Here is a 19,210-nt window from a genome sequence, read left to right as displayed (position 1 = left end):
AACCGGTAATTGCAACTCTTTCTCATACAATGGCTTTGGCCCTTGAACTTAAGAAATACCTTTAATTGCTTTATTTCATCCCACCCGCACAATACACTGAGAACATTATTATTGTCTGATTTTACAGATAAGTGGACAGAGCCTCAGAGAGAGAAGTAGCTTTCCAGAGAAGAGACCAGGCCCCAGAACCCTGGCTTGAACCCCTTCCATGCTGCCACACTGGCTGTCCGTATGTAGCATCGGGCCACAACACAGAGGCTACAGAGAATCGATGCAGCATCCCACTTGCTCCTAGCTCCAGGGCCCTGTCTTGACCCAATGCAAAAAGATTTAACCAAACCAGCCACCTAGTGTGGCATTTAGCATCAAGCCTTCGTAGCAGCCAGATTAGCCCCAAGTCTGATAACTGGGGTACTGCTGGTGTCAGTCAGTCCCCTTTTGGAATGCCATAATTCTTGCTCTGGTCTTCTTTCTTGTATATTTCCTATTCCACTCGGAGGTCTAGAAGTTTCCCCCACCCCCAGCCTCCTATTCATGCCACCTGCTGGTCCTCCTGACCACCCGAGTATCACCTCCCCAGCCCAGATTCCCTATAGCTGAGTAGCACTGGGGCAACAAAATTTTAGGATCCCACAGACACAGAGAGCCAAGGGTCTCATGCCCCCAACGTGAGCATCAGAAACCCTCCGCAGCAGCTGCATGTCATTGCCCTCAAAGTTGTACTATGCCACTGAAAACAAAGGCGGACACTGGCTTTTGTAACTCAGCCACCTGCTTCTCTAGAAACCGCCAACTCAGGCCAAAGTTCAACCCAGTTATAATTCCGGCAAGCAGCTACATTTATGATAAATAATTAGTTATCAAATTAACTGTGACCTGGGGACCTGCCGGCCAAACCACTTCACCAGGTTTTTAGAGAACACATGTTTCACAATTTTGTTGTGTCACTCATGCAAGTTTTGAAGTCACCTAGTTTTAAGAACTTGACTTTAGGCATTGTAAAAGCTTTTTGTCTGGCCAGATTCCTGCATAAAGTATGTATACACATGTGTTAGGAATAAGGTAATTCGGTAGCTCCATATTTCAACATGGTGAATTCCAAGTTTAAACTCAAGGCAAGACCTTCCACTTTGCCCCACCTGTCATCCCTCTTTCTAACGAGGAGGTGTCTGCACCAAGAGCCATTGTCAAGGTGGCTGCCTCTGCTGAGCAGTGGCTTAGTGGTCCTTAGCTGGCCTTCATTTTTATGCACTGGCCTCCACTGTGATAGTCACAGCTCACTGTGGCCTCTGGAACTGGGCCCCTTCACTCTGCCTCTTCCTGGCTCTGATACCAGGCCTTTCTGGATGGACTATCTGACTCCCAACCACGTCTGAGCCCCTCTTCAGGTGTCATGCAGGAATTCCGGGATGCTTTCTTGTGCCTCCCAGGGCAGCTGGCACACACTGAGCTTTCCCCATGTTGACAGACAGGCACCCCTCCCTCAGCCACGGCTGCCTTTCCCTGTAGGCCCCAAGAGGGGGGTTCATCTACTTACATTTATTATGATGACCGTGTTGTCAGAGATCTAAAAACAAACAACAAAAAGGGTATCAATCACACTGATGAGTATTTACCCAAAAAAACCCTACTTCAAAGAGATACAAACACCCCTATGTTTACTGCAGGATTATTTACAATAGCCAAACTGTGGAAGCAACCCAAGTGTCCATGTATAGATGAATGGATAAAGAAGTTGTGGTGTGTATACAATGGAATATTACTCAGCCATAAAAAAGAATGAAATCTTGCTATCTGCAACAACATGGCTAGAACTAGACAGTATAATGCTAGGTGAAATAAGTCAGAGAAAGACAAATAGAATATGATGTCACTCATATGTGGAATTTAAGAAATAAAACAAATAAAAGTGGGAAAAAAAAGAAAAAGAGAGACAAACCAAGAAACAGACTCTTAACTATAAGAAGAAACTGATGGTTACCAGAAGGGAGGTAGGTGGAGGGATGGGTGAAATAGAGAATGGGGATTAAAAGTGCACTTGCCATGATGGAAAAGGTTAAAAAATAAAAATAAAAGATGTACAGATACATAAATACAGACAGACACATGTTTGTTCCTTTAAACAATCTACTGGGACTAATCTGACTATACATATATTCACCAGGAACTATTTTTTGAGAGTCTACTAGGTGTCAAGCACAGTTGACCTTGAACAACAAGGGTTTGAACTGTACAGATCCACTGATACACTTTCTTTGATAAATACAGTACAGTACTATAAATGTATTTCCTCTTATGATTCTCTTAATAACATTTCCTTTTCTCTGGCTTGCTTTATTGAAAGAATAGAGTACATAATACAACATACAAAATCTGTTCACCAACTGTTTATGTTATTGGTAAGGCTTCCCGTCAACTGTAGGCTAACAGGTTTTTAGAGAGTCAGAAGTTATATGCAGCTTTTCAACTGCGCGGGGGTCGGCACTCCAAACCCACATGTTGTTAAAGGGTCAACTGTACTATTCCAGGTACTGAGGATACAGGAATAAGCAACATGAGACATGGATCCTGATCTCATGAAAATTTGATTCTAATGTGTCAAGTCAGACAATAAACAGGTTCTCATTTCACAATGAAAACTGAGCTTTGATTCTTACATCTGAACGCCCCATGAAATATTAAACTTCCCCCAAAAAAGGACATGCCTGAAAACTCCGTTAATGCTGAGCAGTTCTCATGATGTAAGAGCTGCAAATTCCCAGGACTTTGCTGTGGGTTATTTACCAGGGTATTAAAAAGTACAGAAATGACCTCTTTGGAGACTGCATAGTTATTCTTGACTGAATGCTTACGATGTGCTGGGCACGATGTCAGGCAGGGTCTCCTCGTGAATCATCGCTAATTCTGAGCACAAGCCTAAATTAGGTCCGTTTGTTATGTCATTAGTAGCCCCACTCTGCAAATGAAAAAAAGTGAGGCTGATAGAATTTAAGTAAATTATCTGAGGTCACACAGATACGAGGTGGATGAGCATTACTGGGACTCGGGTGGTCTGGCATCGTTCTGCTCTACCTCTTCACAAAGAGTTGGGAAATCTGTAACAGGAAAAGGAAAATCCTAAGTAGGAATTCTTTGAGTGTTCCTTTGAACTCAAACTTGACCTATACATTCAAGAGCACACACGTGTTAGCTGGAGGAATTAGGGAGAAGATTGGCTTGGGGAGGACAGGTGGAAATAGAGGAAGTTTGTTAAAGCTTAAGTTTGTGGAAACACTGACAACTGAGGACCAAACAGAAATGATAAAATATCTCAGGAAGCATAATATGGGAAGGTATAAAAATGGAATCCTCTTTAGGAACATTCAGTTCCCATATAAACTCCTGGGAGCAGATCTTGAGGAGGTGGGGGGGAGACAGGGAAGCAGACTGGGGACAACCACTGTGTGGACATAGGCCCAACATTAGGGCCTTCCCTCCTGCCCTCCTCCTCATCGGGCTGCCTCCCCTTGTTCCTCACACCCTGAAACTGAACACACGCTCTCTAGCGGCCAGGAAGCCAGTCTTCCACCAGGATGGCAACCTCTTTCCTTGCATTTCTGGTGTTGGCCCTGGACCCAGCCTCCCAGGCACAGGCAGGTTACCCCAGGCCATTCCGTCAGTCAAGGCCTCCCCAGCCTCTGAGCAGGCCCAGATCTCTGGCTAACCTCTAGGAAAATCAAATTCTCTGCCTACATCATCTTTCCTCATAGTGCCCTTGAGGTGTACAGAAGGAAAGCATCCTGTCGAGCCCGTTCCGCTCCATTCAGGGAGTCCCAGGTGCTGGGTTCCCACCTGGGGAGCTGGGAGAGGGGAAGCAGAGGCCAAGAGCAGCCCATCACCCCTGCCCTTAAAGGGGACCCTTGAAAGGTCTAGTCAGACTTTCATCTTTGCATCTGCCTCTTGTGGACAGCCCCCACTTTGTCTTGCCTTGGAGACATGTCTCTTCTTCCACAAGATTTCAGTTCCCTGAAGGCACCAAAAAGTGCTCCATAAACCTTCTCTCCTCATTGGAAGAGGAGGAACCCAGCAGTGGCCTGTTCTTACGGGAATACACAGTCCAGTCCAAGCCCCTCCCTCTGTGGTCAGCTCAGGGCATCAGATAACCTCCTCTGCTCCCTCCTCTCCACACTCTCCTCTTTTTCTCACCTAATCCTTCCCCTTTCTGGCTTTCTGTTCACTGGAACCAAAATCACCATGACCAGGACCATGCTGTGGTGAATGGAAACACAAAGAATAGAACTGATTAAGCTGTTCGGCGTTTCCTGTCACGTGATCTACCTGGCTCCAGAATCACATCAGCTGTTCCATTCACAGCTCTTAAAGTTTTTAATCCTTGGCTTCTGCTTGTTAGTTGTTTTGACCAATTGTTTTATTTTGTCCTTTTTCAAAGAACGTATCCACTTTTTTTTTCTTTTCTTTTCTTTTTTTTTAAGTATCCTTAAGATACCCTCTGCAGGAAAAGCTTCTGGAAGGCGAGCATGTATTTGACTCCCGGTGTGTTTATAGCACGAACAGCTCAGGGTAAGCTGCATTAGGACATTCTTTCTTGCCTTGATTTCTGCAGGATTTCTATTTTCAGGCTAGTGCCTTCGGAAAAAAATGCAAGACTGGAATTTGTGGAATTTGTTTTCAAATCCTCTCTCATTTACCATCTCAGTGTCCCTCACCTCCCCAGGCCATCCCTCCCTGCCCTCAGCCTGTCCCTGAGCCCTCACGACTGGAGTCTTCTACAGAGAGAAACCAGTGTGAAGAGCTTGACCTCTCGTGCTAGCCTGCCTGGATTCAAATCCACGGGGATGAAATATCTTAAATTTAAAGCACTTAGGACAATGCCTTGCACTCAACAATGAGTAGATAAATAATAATAATACCTCTAAAAACTGCAGCAACCCCTCACCCCCAGCCAGATCAAACTTCCCAAAGCTGTACCAACAACCTCCAGCTTGGCAGAGCCCCAATCTTCCCACACGAACCACACTTTCTTCTCCTTCCTGTTCTCATCCTCCTGCCAATGACACCTGCTCGGCTGTTGCAGGGAGACCTAGCAGGGAAGGGGCTTATTTCCTTGGAGGGTCAGCCCTGCTCTTTCCACTCCCTTGTCCACGTGCACCACGAAATGCTCTGCGGGCTCCCCAGCTCCCTGGCCGCCTCCTTCCCTTGGCTCCCCAGCAGCTCCCAGAGTGAGCTACCGGCACCAGCTGCAGCCTGACCTCCCCTGCGCGACCCGCTGAGAAGCCCCTCTTACAGCTGCCTGCGGCCCAAGGCCTTCAGCCCGCGGGGGATTTGCAGGACCTTCAGACAGGCTTCTTACCTGGCAGGGGGAGGAAGATCACGCTACTGGCCCGATCCTCCGAAGCCAGGCTTGGTTCTGCTCAAAGTCTGAGAGATGCTGTGGCTCTGCCCTTCTCGTCCTAGAGGACTTCACTTCCAGAGCCAATAGCTTTGGCCTCTACCACACATGCCTGAGTCCAAGCCTTCCCAACTGAGATGCCAGGGAGAAACTCGCCCCTCCAGGCGTCGTCACTCGCGAAGGGGGTACAGCCCAGGACGCCGCAACCCGGCAGGTGGTCTCTTGTCTCTAAATTAAACCCCCGTCGGGGAAAATCTGCTCCTCACCCGGCTCAGAGGTTTTCTCTAGCAACAACCCGTCTTCTCCCAGCCCTGCTCCCTAGGGCCCCGCCCAGCGCCCGCAGAACAGGAGCCGACAGATTGGGGCGCACAGTTTTTTTTCTCCCGGAGACAGGACCATCCACTCCTTAGGCGTGAGTGAAACCTGCAGTCCCCAGCACAGGCGATGGCCCCAGGGTCAGGGCCTTGACAGGTGTGCAGAATTCGCCTCAGCATTTCCACAGGGGGCCGGAAGGCAAGGCAGAGTTCCCCGAGTCAGGGCGTGGCTGGCGTGGGTGGAGTGGAGGGGTCAACATCCGGACAGGAGCAGGCCCCAGAACAGAAGTCCCCCGGGGGCAAAGGCAGCCCAAAGGGCTGAGCATCTAGACTTCCAGCTAGGAATGAGGCCCCACTGTGGTCTGGGGTTCCTCAGGTGTTTTCATTTCAGTCCTGATGGAATGGGAGCAACTCGACCAGGTGCCTGGTGTCTGTATAAAGACTAGGAATAGGCTAGTGCTTTACACATGAACTTAATTCTCACCAGAACTCTCCAAAGTGGGTGATGCTCCGTCTCTCTTTCAAGGTGAGGAGACTCAGGCACAAAGAGCAGATCTCAGAGTCACAGCTCACACGTGCTAGAAGAGAGCCAGGTTCCAAAATCCTTGCTCTTAAGGACTCCCCTGCACAGTCTGGGTTAAAGACCCACTTTTGCAACTGCTTCCCTTGAAAATCTAGGCTGTTATTTCTGGACATTAGTTTTTTCTTTGTGCTCACCTGGATGTAGGAATGTTGTGGGAAGGAAGTAAATATATCCGGTAAAGTCCTTGGCCTGGTGCTTTGATAGTGAACACACAATCCATGCTGGTTACCAACACGACCAGCGTTTCTATTAGTAAAGCCCACAGACCTGTGCAGCCAAGCAGACCTAACTCTCATCCTTTCCCTTGCCTGTTTCCCTGCACTGGGGCAGGCCCCTGACAGCTCCCAGTCCTCCCAGTTGCCCACCATTAGTTCCCAGGCTATTATAAACAGACCTGCATCTCTTTTGATCTTTAAAATAATCCTGCAATATAGGTAGAGCTGAGGCTTAACCAGATTAAGTACTTGGCCCAAGGAAAGATTTTTTTCAGGTTCTAAGATCTCTCTCTATAATAAATGGAGTGTTTTCAGTTCTGTAAACTGTAAATGCAACTTTAAAAAACATGATGAATAAAGAAAAAAAGTAAGGTGGCTCAGTCTGTTAAGGGTCTGCCTTTGGCTCAGATCATGATCTCAGGGTCCTGGGATCAAGCCGGAGTGGGGCTCCCTGCCCAGTGGGGAGTCTGCTTCTCACTCTCCCTCTGCCCCTCCCCCTGCTCATTCTCTCGCTCTCAAATATATAAAATCTTCAACAACATATATAAAAATTTTAAAAGTAAAAAATTGATCACAACCTCACCATCCCAACACAGTAGCAACATTTAAATGATGAATTACTCACCAGGCTTTGTCCGTCTCTGTAGAGACAGAGTTTTCTCCTGATTCACCACCTCCATAGAGCAGCTGAGATCATTACTCACCCCCACATTGGGATGGTCTCGAAGTATCCATGGAGGGATTCTAGCGTGAGCACTGACTAAATCCAGAATGACTCTAATTGGACCCCAAGAAAATAAAAATACAATCAAGTGAGAGTAGAGAAGGACTCAAGAAAACATGCCTTTAGAGAGACAAATCAGAGTCACTTTGAGACACCATTTAAAAATTTTTATTTTTTAATTTCAAAATTTTAAATTTTAAAATGTTTTTAAATTTTATTTTTTACAGTAAAACTTGTGTATATTTAAGATATACAGCACGATGTTTTGGTATTTGTATACTGTATTCATATATCAAGTATACATTGTGAAATGCTTACCACCACCAAACTAACATATCCAAATTAACATATCCATCACTTCCCACAGTTACTGTTTTTGTGTATGTGCTAAGAACATTTGAGATCTACTCTCAGTGAATTTCAAGTATGTATTATTATTTAATACACCATGCTGCACATTAGAATTCCAGAACTTATTTATCTTCTAACTGAAAGTTTGTTCCTTTTGACCAATATCTCTGAGCCATGAATTTTTTATCTAAACTACACTATATCCAAATTCTCTGGGAAATATTAAAATCATATAGACATATGATCCATTCATGTATTTATTAATTTATTCAGTAAGGCAAAAGCAGTTAAAATGTGAACCTTCGTCCTGTCCCTTTTTTTTTTTCCCTCCTATGTCATTAATCACATCAAGTCCAGGTTTTTTGTTTTTTGGGTTTTTTTTTACTTTAAAGAAAGTTTTGTTTTTACTTTACATTCTTTTTCTTTTTTTTCTTTTAAGAGATTCTCAGAAACAAGGACCTCCTATAATAAATTTTACATAGAGTGGTAGAAATTTATGACTGTCTACTGTCAGTCTAAGAATGGATACCCAGAACACCTTTTTATGAAATACAGATTATGGGAAGTTAGAGAGAATGGGGTAAGGGAGACTAGAGGTGACAGAACTTTGATTTGATTTTGGGCACCTGGGTGGCTCAGTGGGTGGAGTGACTCTTTTTTTTTTTTTTAATTTATTTATTTATTTATTTGACAGACAGAGATCACAAGCAGGCAGAGAGACAGGCAGAGAGAGAGGAAGGGAAGCAGGCTCCCGGCCAAGCAGAGAGCCCGATGCGGGGCTCGATCCCAGGACCCTGGGACCATGACCTGAGCCGAAGGCAGAGGCTTTAACCCACTGAGCCACCCAGGCGCCCCGGGTTGAGTGACTCTCGATCTCAGCTCAGGTCTTGTCTCAGGGTTTCAGGGTCTCTGGGTTGAGCCCTATGTTGGGCTCCACAGCATGGAGCCTACTAAAAAGAACAAAACAAAACCAAAAAAGCCCTCTTCTTTGGTTTGAATGTCCTTCTACTTCTCACCAACTACCTGAAGCTCTATGTGATCGTTCTCTATTTTTTCCCCTTTTTTATTTGATCACCAAATGCTCAATGCTGACACACGTCACCCATGTTCCTTGCAGGCTTACCTCCTACACATAGAGCTTAGTGGGGGGGTATTGGCAGGAATATAAAAAGAAGTGTAAGAAATGGACCCTGATTCAGGTGCAAGAGCTGGCAGTTGAATTGGGACCTGATGTTAATAATCAGAAGACCTGGGATTGATTCCTGGCTCCTTCCCTTACTAACTGGATTACCATGAAAAATTTATTAAAATTCTTTATCTGTAAACTAGGACAGATAGTATTAATAATAATAGTACCTAGGTGTAACCTAAAGGGTTGCTCTTAGGATCACAAGGAGTAAATTCTGTGAAAGCATTTTACAAACTAGGAAGTGATATTCAGGAAATCATTATTAATATTTATGTAATATGTATACACAACTTAAAACAATAACTTTCAGGTTTTTGTCACTTTGCAAGTTCAAATATTGCAAGGTCATTCCTTCAGAGACATATTCCCTTTAAGATGTGATGCCAGGGGGCTGCCTGGGTGGCTCAGTGGGTTAAGCCTCTGCCTTCACCTCAGGTCATGATCTCAGGGTCCTGGAATCGAGTCCCGCATCGGGCTTTCTGCTAGGCAGGGAGCCTGCTTCCTCCTCCCTCTCTCTCTCTCTCTCTGCTTGCCTTTCTGCCTACTTGTGATCTCTCTTTGTCAAATAAAAAAAAAAAAAAAAGATGTGATGCCCAGCTCAGTCTTACTTGAAAAGTATTTGACATTTTACCACACCCATCTTGATGTGGGCCCATTTTGACATGGCTCCCCCCAAAATCTTTAAGATTCTAGATGTTATTTTTAGTGACCAATCAATGTGTGACATACACAAACTTACCCCATCCTTGAGGCTTGCTCTATCCCTCACCTCACTCCATCACTGACTTCTGGGTTAGAAATCAAGGATATGAGTGGGATCCACAAAGGGTGGGAGGTGGAAAATGAGGTGACCTCAAATTCTGGTGTGGCGAGTCAAGGCTCTTTTTTGATACAGTGACAGAAAACCCAACTCAAACCCAATTTAATTCTATAAGGAGTTTAGGAGTAGGCTGGCTACAGTTATAACTAGTTTCAGATTGCAGGTGACATCACTGGGACACCAACCCTTCATTTATCACTCTGCTCTTGTCCATTTTGGCTTTATCCTTGGTTTCCATGTATTGGCAAGATGGCTCCTGAGAGCTACCAGCCTGTGTCCTGTTAGGTGCAAATTCAGCAGAAAATAGTTGGTCTCCGTCTCAAAAATTTAAAAGCCAACTCCTAGGTCTGAAACTCAGTGGACTAAATTAGGTCACATTTACATCTGTATTAGTTAATCACTGTGACCAAAGATATGAAATAACTCTTATTGACCAGGCCTGCATCAGACCCACCCCTGAAACTTGATATGGAATCAACACCATCTGAAACTTATGGGCTGAGTGAATGGGATCTAAATATTGTTGTGAGATAGTTTCTTTATGTATGACTGCCATTAAGATAAAAAAAAAAACAACAACTTTGAACCAGAATTTTTAAATTGCTGTATCGAGGTTAAATCACATTTTCAAAATAAAAATAAATAATATCTACTTCCCTTTTCTTTCTTTCTCTCTTTCTCCCTTTCTCTCTTTCTCCCTTTCTTTCTTTTCTTTTCTTTCTTTCTTTCTTTCTTTCTTTCTTTCTTTCTTTCTTTCTTTCTTTCTTTCTTTCTTTCTTTCTTTCTTTCTTTCTTATTAAACAAGGAAGCCATAAGACTGCAATGACTCTTTTGTCGTGGAGGCCTATCTAAGCAAACCCAAATCTAAGCCCGTAAATGTCTCAAGGCTATAAAATTGAAACCTTAGAACAAGCAATCATAGCCAACTACACTTTACACCGTAACCTATCAAATCATCTCCTTTCTTTGTTTCTGCTCCTTCTCCCAATAAGTCATCCCCCTAGATCTTGATCACCTCCAATTTGGTGCTGCCCAGTGGAATGAATTTTTGCTCAAATAAACTCTTAAAATTGGTAACATGCCTCAGCTTATCTTTTAATATTTTCTTCCTTCTTTCCTTCTGTCCTTGGCCCTTCTTTCCTAGATCCATTCATGGGGGGGGGGCAGGAAATACAACACCTGGGGACTGTGGGGGAAGAGGAAGATTGGGAGAGAGTGCTCCCCTAGTCACCTGAGGGGACTTGATGTGGACAAATGGATGACTGGCAGCCCAGAGTAGGATGCCGGGTGTCACTGTCATGCTTCTCCAAGAATCAGAGTGTCCCTTGCAGCCTTTTCAAATGCTAAGAGCACAGCAGAGAAATTGCAGCTCTAGCAAGAGTCACAGCTGCACAAACTCCAAGTTTTTCTAGTGTGTTTTCTTCAAGACCAGCCTTTTCCAGTCAGAATAAAATTTCTTATTACGATCACCTCTACTCCCCTGGTGTTTGCTCTTGTATATAAGCTATTAACCTCAAATACTTACTTTAATTGATTAATCATTTCTTTTAGCTATTCTACAAGTTTGAGGTCTTGTTACTCATATTTTAGACAGTTTCATTTTATATTCATAATGAAGAATTCTAACAGTACAAATCTGTTCAGGTACTGTAAACAGACATACTCATGGCACAGAAGTGGATATTCTCTTTGTGGCAGAGGAATGCCAGGGAAGGGACATTCAGGAGGGTAAGGTTGGAGGACTTGGGTTTGGGACAGACGGCAGTGCATCTTAAATCTCCGGCTAAGCATATTGGGAAAGGTATAGATATGGGAGGATTTTGTTTATGGTGAAAGCAGAGTATTAGGAAATTAAATTTGATGATGGTTCAGCTTAAGTTTATTTTCTAAAAGATAGATGTGCAAATATAGATGGAAGTGTGTGTGTGTGTGTGTGTGTGTGTGTGTGTTCTAGAGCTTAGAAGCAATGACATCCAGGAGCTCGTGATTTCTAAGTACGATCAATCAATGCAAGAAATCAAGACGCCTTGAGAAATGGTTGATTCCGGGACTGGGGTATAAGAAGTGCAAGATGAACTGGGAACAAATTTTAGATACAGAAAATAAGGAGGTGTTCACTGAAGATATAACAAGAACACAAGAGCTAGCTTTAAAGGGGTTCCCACAGGTCAAACCTGGGACCAGAATGAATAATTGCAATGGGTTATAGCAACTCATAGAATAAAATTTAAAACCCATGAGTCCATATAGATATAAACAAGCAAATGAATAAATAAATAAAGGGAAAAGTGAAGTTAAAATTTCAACTAACAAATATTTTTTAAAAAGACGTAACTCTAAAATTACCATTTGGCAATCTCTGTAGTAATAAATGTTTCAGGCAAGAATCATCAATGAATGCTTAAATCTGGGAAGTAAAAGGATGGTGAGAGATAGGATATTTACATGGTCTTAAAGTATCTCTCACAAGAGATTTATTAAATATAAAGAGGAAAATAATAATCTTTACAGTAAAGAAATCTGACGAACACCACCACTCTAACCATGTAATTAAAGTTAATGTCATTAGTAATGAGACAAATTGATAGAGTGTGCATCTAATGTGGGCATTTCTGTCAGAAACACATAACCTACATCTAATCAGAGTATCAAACAAAAACTTATGACCTTATAGAAAATGTCAAGATCATGAAAGCCTGAGATTAAAGAAGATTAAAGATACATGCCAATTGAATGCAACTTGTGGTCCAGGATTTTCTTCTTCTTAAAGATACCCCCAAATATTATTGGCCAATTAGAAACATCTGAATAGGTTCTGTAGATTATCTGGTAGTACCGAATCAATATGAATTCCCTGATTTTTATAAGGGAACAATGGAAGAAAAATAGCTTTATCTTCTGGAAATACACAACTATTTGGGGGATAAAAGAGCACATGTCTGCAACTTATTCCCAAATATTTCAGGAAAAGAAAGTTAGATGATAGATAGATGATAGACAGATAGAATGATAACAAAATAAATGTTAGGGAATCTGGTTAAAAAGTATATGGGAATTCTTTGTACTGTTTTGGCAACTGTTCTATAACTCTCACATTATTTAAAAATAAAAAAAATTGGGCACCTGGGTGGCTCAGTTGGTTGAGTGACTGCCTGTGGCTCAGGTCATGGACCTGGAGTCCTGGGATCCATCCGGCATCGGGCTCCCTGCTTGGCGGGGAGTCTGTTTCTCCCTCTGACCCTCCCCCTTCTCATGCTCTCTCTCTCTCTCTCTCTCAAATAAATAAATAAATAAAATTGATAATAGTGAAGAGAGCAGTACAGAGCAGATTGAGTAAAGGAGGAAGATATGATGGCTCTGGTCTAGGGGACCAGAAGGAGAAAGAGATGAAACTCCAGAGAACTGCACGGACAATTTAGACAAATCAGGCACCATCTCCTGGCGACAGACAAAGGCAGGAGACATGGGTTCTTTTTTAAATCAGGAACTGTGGCCAACCTGGAAAATAAATCCTGTTCTTTTTGCCAAAGAAAATAAAATATGGATTTCCCCTGTTAGGATAAATACCAGTGTCTGGTCACATAAGGATATCTCATCAAGGCTTTGTTTTTCATGAAGGATGAAAAACTCCTGGTAGTAATGTTTGGATTTTAGCACGTATCAGCTGAGCTGTTGTTCCTCTTTCTGGAACAAGGCAGATGGAGTCTAAAATATACAACCAGTGGAATGCAAGGCTGTAATTCTTTGTGTTTGTATCATTTAGTGCAGTCACCCAGATATGTTCCCAGTACACTGCCCTTTGTACAGACTTAAGACTGGAACCACAGATGTGCACTAAAGCCATTCAGCAAAATCATACTCATTTGCATGAACAAAAGAGGGGATATTCAAATTGTACTTTTAAAAAAGAGTGCATACCCCTATTGCTGTAACTAAATGCAATTATCTCTTTTAATCCTTGCCATCTTCAACATCCAATATTTTAGAAAGGACAAAACTGAGACATAAAGAAGGCTAAGCATTGGCCCCAAGATCACAAAACTACCCAGTAGCAGAGCCTAGATTTGAAGCCAGGTCTTTCTGGCCTCAGACTTTCTACTCTTTCTAGTACTGCACCCTTTCTTACTTTTTTTTTAAAATGACTTATTTATCTATTTGAGGTGAGGGAAGGGGCAGAGGGAGAGGGAGAAAGAAACATAAGCAGACTCTGCCTTGAGCACGGGGCCGAGTAGGGCTCAATCCCATGACACCAGGATCAGGACCTGAGTGGAAACCAAGAGTCAGATGCTTAACTGACTGTGCCACCCAGGTGCCGATTCCCCTTTTTTTACTTTTAACAGGAAGAAGCACCTGCTTCAGACGACGCTGACCTCACACTCCGCTTGCTATAAAGAGGGACCCAATTTCCCTAAGTCTAACCACTCTTCCCCTTGCAGGGAATTGTTCATAACTGGGATTGCAACCAAATTAGGCCACTAAAATATAGAGAGGAGTTTTCTGGGGCTTTCTGGGGAAGTTCTTCTTTAGTCGTATAGGGGTGCCTATAGAAGCAAGGCCTTTTCTCCCGCCTGGAGTCTAACAAGAAATCATGGCACAGTCCCAGCTGTCCCGGCCAACAAGCTAAGACTGCAAGTGTGACCTGCCTGGGGATGGAGTGATGCTGTGGATGCCGAGTAGAGATTTGGAATAAGATATGGATCAGGAACATGAGTTCTTGATCACTGCTTCGACCCACATATGTTCTGGGTCCTCTCTTACATTTCCAAAGACTCTCCTCCTATAGTTATTCCTGGTTTTCCTTCACTTCACTATCAACATCTCCCTCTGCCAAACACGTGTTGGATTCTTTCATATTAAAACAAAATAAATATTTGATTCTGGAAATCTCTGCCTTTCTTCCAGCTATAGGCCCCTTCCCTCTTCCTCCTTTTCTAAAACTTCCTGGGTATACTTGCTCACCTCCCAGTCACACTTTAACCCCTTCTGGTTCTGCTCCTGTTAGGACTACTCTTTATGGTAAAAGCACCTGTTATGACAACTGTAGGATTTCAGTGGGGTGGGCATGTCCTTCTTCTTGTAGTACTTCTTTGGCTTCCATGACTCCGTACTCCCCTGATCTTTCCCCTGTCTCGCTGGCTGCTGCTTCTCTCTCTCCTACACTGATGCTCCTCTTGTATTGAATTTCTAAATGTTGATTTGTTTCAAGGCTTGGTCCTAGATCCTCTATGCTTCTCTATTCTAGCTCTTTCTATGTTTGTTCAACACTCAATCAATTTTATTGAAGTTTACCAGATGCCAGACTCTGCTGTAGGCACTGGAAATAAAGCAATGAATTAAATTTCCTGCTTTATAAAGCATACTTCTGGTGGAAAAGAAAGAAAGAAACAAACACCAAAAAATAAGGGTATAATATAATGTCAGGTAGTGATAAGTGCTTTGAAGAATAAAAAAGCAATAGCAACAGTGATTTTTTTAAGACAGGATGGGCAGGAGAGGATACTCTAAGGAGGAGACATTTATACCTAAGAAAAATAGAATGTGAAAGAGAGAAGTTAAGGATGATTCCAGGTTCCTGGCTTGCATGAAAGGAAGAATGATGTTGCTATTTGTTGAAATAAGAAAGACCAGGGGATGAAGAGATTAGGGAGGGGAAAATCAAGAATTCTGTCTGGAGGGGCACGTGGGTGGCTCAGTGGGTTAATCCTCTGCCTTAGGCTCAGGTCAGGATCCCAGGGTGCTGGGATCCAGCCTTGCATCAGGCTCTCTGCTCAGCGGGGGGCCTGCTTCCTCCTTTCTCTGCCTGCCTCTCTGCCTACTTGTGATCTCTGTCTGTCAAATAAATAAATACAATCTTTAAAAAAAAAAAGAATTCTGTCTGGATATATTAAGGGGTCATTTGGACACAGGAAGTAGTTATTTGAATAGATTAATTTTCTCTTATGTATGAATCCTTCCTCAGGTCTTAGGAGACCTTCGCTGGCCACTCTATCTCTGAAAGCATCCCACCTGCCTCTTCTCTTTTGCCCTCCTTAGTTAACTGTCTTCGTGATAGTCACCACAATCTGTAAAAACCAAACTTGGCTATTGTTTGGCTACTCCCACTAAAACTATGTCCTGTCTTCTTCATAGCTGAGTCCCTGGGCTTGGTATTGTGCCTGTCAGAGAGAAAGGGCTCGACAAATCATCCTTACATGAGGGAACAAAGGGGATGTCCGTCCTTTGGAAAAGTCAGCACAAGTTGGTTCTTATCTGAGCTTTGCCAATCTCTAGCTATTTGACTTCAGGCAAGTTACCTCTGTGGTATTTTCTCAAAATACCAGAAGTAATTTGATTAGATAATTTCTAAGGGATAGTTTTTCCACTTTGAAATGTATGATTTTTATTGACTTACTCTGACCAAATTTGTATCTCGAACCTCATGTCAGTAGCAGTGCTTATGGGCTTTCTGATGCAGACTGTGCAAACTCTTGTTTATGGGGATATTTACCACAGGAAATCTGAAGGCTTCTCTAGTCCCACTCCCAGCTCCCCTAAATCCTGTCTCAGCTATTCATTCATCCATTCTGCTAGCCTCCACTCCAGGACCAGGAAGAAACAATTGGAAAGAAAGGAGGAGAAGTGAAGGAGTTTATTTTCTGGAACATTATGGAACACCTACCTATTCCCCAGTACAGTTCAAGCCTTTGAAGGTAAGCTATCATATTTCACGTGTATTTAAGAGTTATTTGGATATCAAAGCATATTTCTACAAAACCCTGTGAAGTAGGTATTAACACCCCCATTTCACTGATGTAGGAAATGAGGTTCAGGGACACGAAGTGATCTGCCCTAGTTCAGACAAGTGGCAGAAAAAAGATTAGAAGCTAGGTCTCACCCCACCTCCTCATTCTGCTTTCCCCCACAACACAGATGCCTATGGTCAAGGGTAAACCCTCTTGGATACAATCAGTTTCCAGTGGACTCAGGTCTATTTGCTGAGTCAACAAATGAAAATAAATTGGATTAAGAAACCCTCTCTTAAAATCCAGGGTTCAAAAAGTTGACAGTTTACCTTTCAATTCATTGCAGAGAAAATCCTATTGCAGAGGCTTTGATTACTGTGTAACTTAAATACATAGCGAGGTGGAAATAATGCCACAAAAATATCAGTATGTTTACAGAGGCAGAAAAGATGTGTCTTCTGAAACAGCATGATTTCCCAGGGCTCCTTCTGGAGAAGGAAGAGGGGGGATGCCGGGATTATCTATCCCCTACATGACCATCTTTGGAAAGATCCTCCTCACCCTTTTACTTTTCCTTAGCATTTTTTAAAAACTTCACTTTCAGAAGAGTCCTGTTTGCTTAATGGGAAAGAAATTCTTTTCCCACCAAAATATGCTTATTGCAGAATGTCCGACTCTGATGTATGGGCATCAGTGAGGATATGAACCTATGCCACACCAAAATATGTAAAGCCGTATATGTGAATCTTAGCATTGGGCAGGGTTCTGAAAGAATAACTTAAAAAATAACAAACCTTTAGCGTTATCATAAAGCAGGGAGGATAATCAAGGCAGATTGTAGTTCCTTTTTCCTCCCTTCCAGCCACAAGCCACCCTTCTTTCCCTTTGAATGTAAAAATGGTCTGGAAAAAAGGATTGGATGTTGTGAATAGAGAACTTCATTTTTTCCATCACTACCAACAATGGCAAAAACAGACATCTAAAAACTAAACTGTCAATAAAACAAGATCATAAATAGAAAAATGAATAAATAGCATTTATTTTGTCCGAAGCGACTGTCAGGGTCCGAGGTCCCAGCGCGCGGAGAGCGCCCCAAGGGGAGGGCCGAGGCCCGGGCGCCCTCAGGGGAGCAGCAGGGAGCCCAGCAGCAGCTCGCCCTGGCCCAGCCCGCGGCCCCGCCGGCGGCCGCGGCCCCGCTTCTCCGCCTTGACGCGCACGGCCAGGCGGCGCACCTGCTCCTCCGACAGTCCGTCCAGGCACACGTCCTGGTCGAAGGCGGCCTTGCGGCTCGGCCGCACCACGGCGCTGCGCTGCGGGCGCGTTTTTCCCGGAGAGCGAAGGACGAAGCTGACGCGGCAGCCCACGGCGCGGGGCTCGGCGGTCCCTGCGGGCAGGCCCTCGGCGCCGAGCAGCCGCACGCGGAGCCGCCCGCTGGCCCGGCTGTACTCGGCGGCCAGGCGCAGGGCGCCCCCGGCGCGGCCCAGGACCACGGTGCCCTCGGCCTCCAGGAGCTCTGGCCGCAAGTCGGGGCCAGGCGGTGGCGGTGGCGGCGGCGGCGGAGACACGGAGAGAGCCCGGGCTGGGAGCCGCGAGCCGGCGCCGCGCTCGTCGTCGTCATCCCCGCTTGACCCTGAGCGGGCGCGCGCCAGGCCACGGCTCCTCCGGGCCCGCAGCGCGCGGCTCAGCAGTCTTTCGGGGGCGCGCAGGAGGCGGTGGGAGCGGGGCGGCGGCGCGGGCACGTCCGGCGTCTGCCCGGGGCCGGCGGGGAGCGCGGGGTCGGGGCCCGGGGCTGCGCCCGGAGGCAGGAGTGGGGCGGCGCCGGCGCCCCCGAGGAAGAGTGACTCCTTGCGGCGGGTGTGCGGGCTCTCGAGCAGCGCGCAGAAGCCGTAGGCGGTGCGCGCGCGCGGCAGGTGCGGCAGCGAGAGCGCGGCCTGCGAGCGCGGGTCCCAGTCCGTGTGCCCCGCGGCACCGTAGGCTCCTCCGGGCCACAGGTCTGGCTCAGCGGCGCAGCGCCGGGGCAGAGCCGCGGCCGGAGGCGGAGACTCGGGTGCGCAGGGCGCGGGCAGCCGGGGCGGGATGCAGAACTCGGGGATGCGGGCCGGGGTGAGCACGTTGGAGAAAGCAGGCTCCGGAGCGGAGGCGCGCAGTTTCCCAAGGAGCCGCATCCTCCGAGGCTGGGGCTGGGAGTGGCGGCAAGAAATGCTCCTGGGGAGAGAAGTTGGTGAGCGTGGGCGCCTGGGGCTCCTCGGGAAGTGGCTGGACCGCTCCCCGGAGCCCTCCGAGTGTACCAACGGGCCTACGATACCTGGCCAATCCAAGCCGAGCTCTCACACACCACAGACCTGCCCGCCTTCCACTCATCGGTACTAAATAAACGAACAAATCGATATCAGACCTTTCCTTCCTTCTCCAGTCACTCAGGGTCATGAGTTGCAAGTTCAGGGCTGGCTGTCTTCCGGTCCTGGCTGGGGCGCCAGCTTCAGCACTCTGGCTGGGACAGTGGCGCCCCTGCCTTATACTGGCAGCTCGAGTCCCGCCCAGCCGGCAGGGAGCCCAACCCCTGGAGGCCCTGGACAGCCCGCCTTCCAAGCCAACCCTGCTCGCCCTGCTCGCCCTGCTCGCCGCTGCCCCGGGCCCTGCAGCGGATGCTTGGGCGTGACCGTGTGGTCAGTCCTGGGACCTGCATCCTCTCGGCGTGCACAGAGCCCCTTACAAAGGCCTGGAAAAGGTTGCAGGTGAAAAGAGCATGCCCGTTTGCTCTGCCCAGGGAGAACCTGGCGGCGGAACATGCTGGCGGCCTCTTGGAGAAAGTGAAACAGGATGAGGAACCAGGAAGTTCCTTTTTGCTAGGAGCTAAAGCCTGTCAGCCTGCGCGTGACGGACATGCCCGAGGTTCTTCTATT

General features: G+C 45.7%; 1 protein-coding gene across 1 annotated transcript; it reads right to left on the bottom strand.

The window, feature by feature from the left end:
* Positions 1 to 17,341: 17,341 nt before the first annotated feature.
* C2CD4B (C2 calcium dependent domain containing 4B) lies at positions 17,342 to 18,838 on the bottom strand. Its single transcript, XM_032865145.1, has 2 exons — positions 18,703 to 18,838; positions 17,342 to 18,512 (listed from the first exon to the last, which is right to left on the bottom strand). Exons 1-2 carry the CDS (start codon positions 18,732 to 18,734, stop codon positions 17,429 to 17,431), a joined length of 1,116 nt encoding a protein of 371 aa, XP_032721036.1. The 5' UTR covers positions 18,735 to 18,838; the 3' UTR covers positions 17,342 to 17,428.
* Between the last annotated feature and the right edge of the window lie 372 nt (positions 18,839 to 19,210).

Source organism: Lontra canadensis, unplaced genomic scaffold, assembly GCF_010015895.1.
Source record: "Lontra canadensis isolate GAN:19392208 unplaced genomic scaffold, GSC_riverotter_1.0 scaffold28, whole genome shotgun sequence".
Classification (NCBI taxonomy): domain Eukaryota; kingdom Metazoa; phylum Chordata; class Mammalia; order Carnivora; family Mustelidae; genus Lontra; species Lontra canadensis.
Note: the sequence above shows the minus strand (reverse complement) of the source record. Positions and strands in the feature narration are given on the sequence as shown.

Coding starts and splice junctions, on each gene's coding strand:
- C2CD4B (XM_032865145.1), bottom strand. CDS start 18,734: ATGACCCTGAGTGACTGGAGAAGGAAGGAAAG. Junction 18,513..18,702: donor GACTGGAGAAGGAAGGAAAG/GTCTGATATCGA, acceptor TTCTCTCCCCAG/GAGCATTTCTTGCCGCCACT.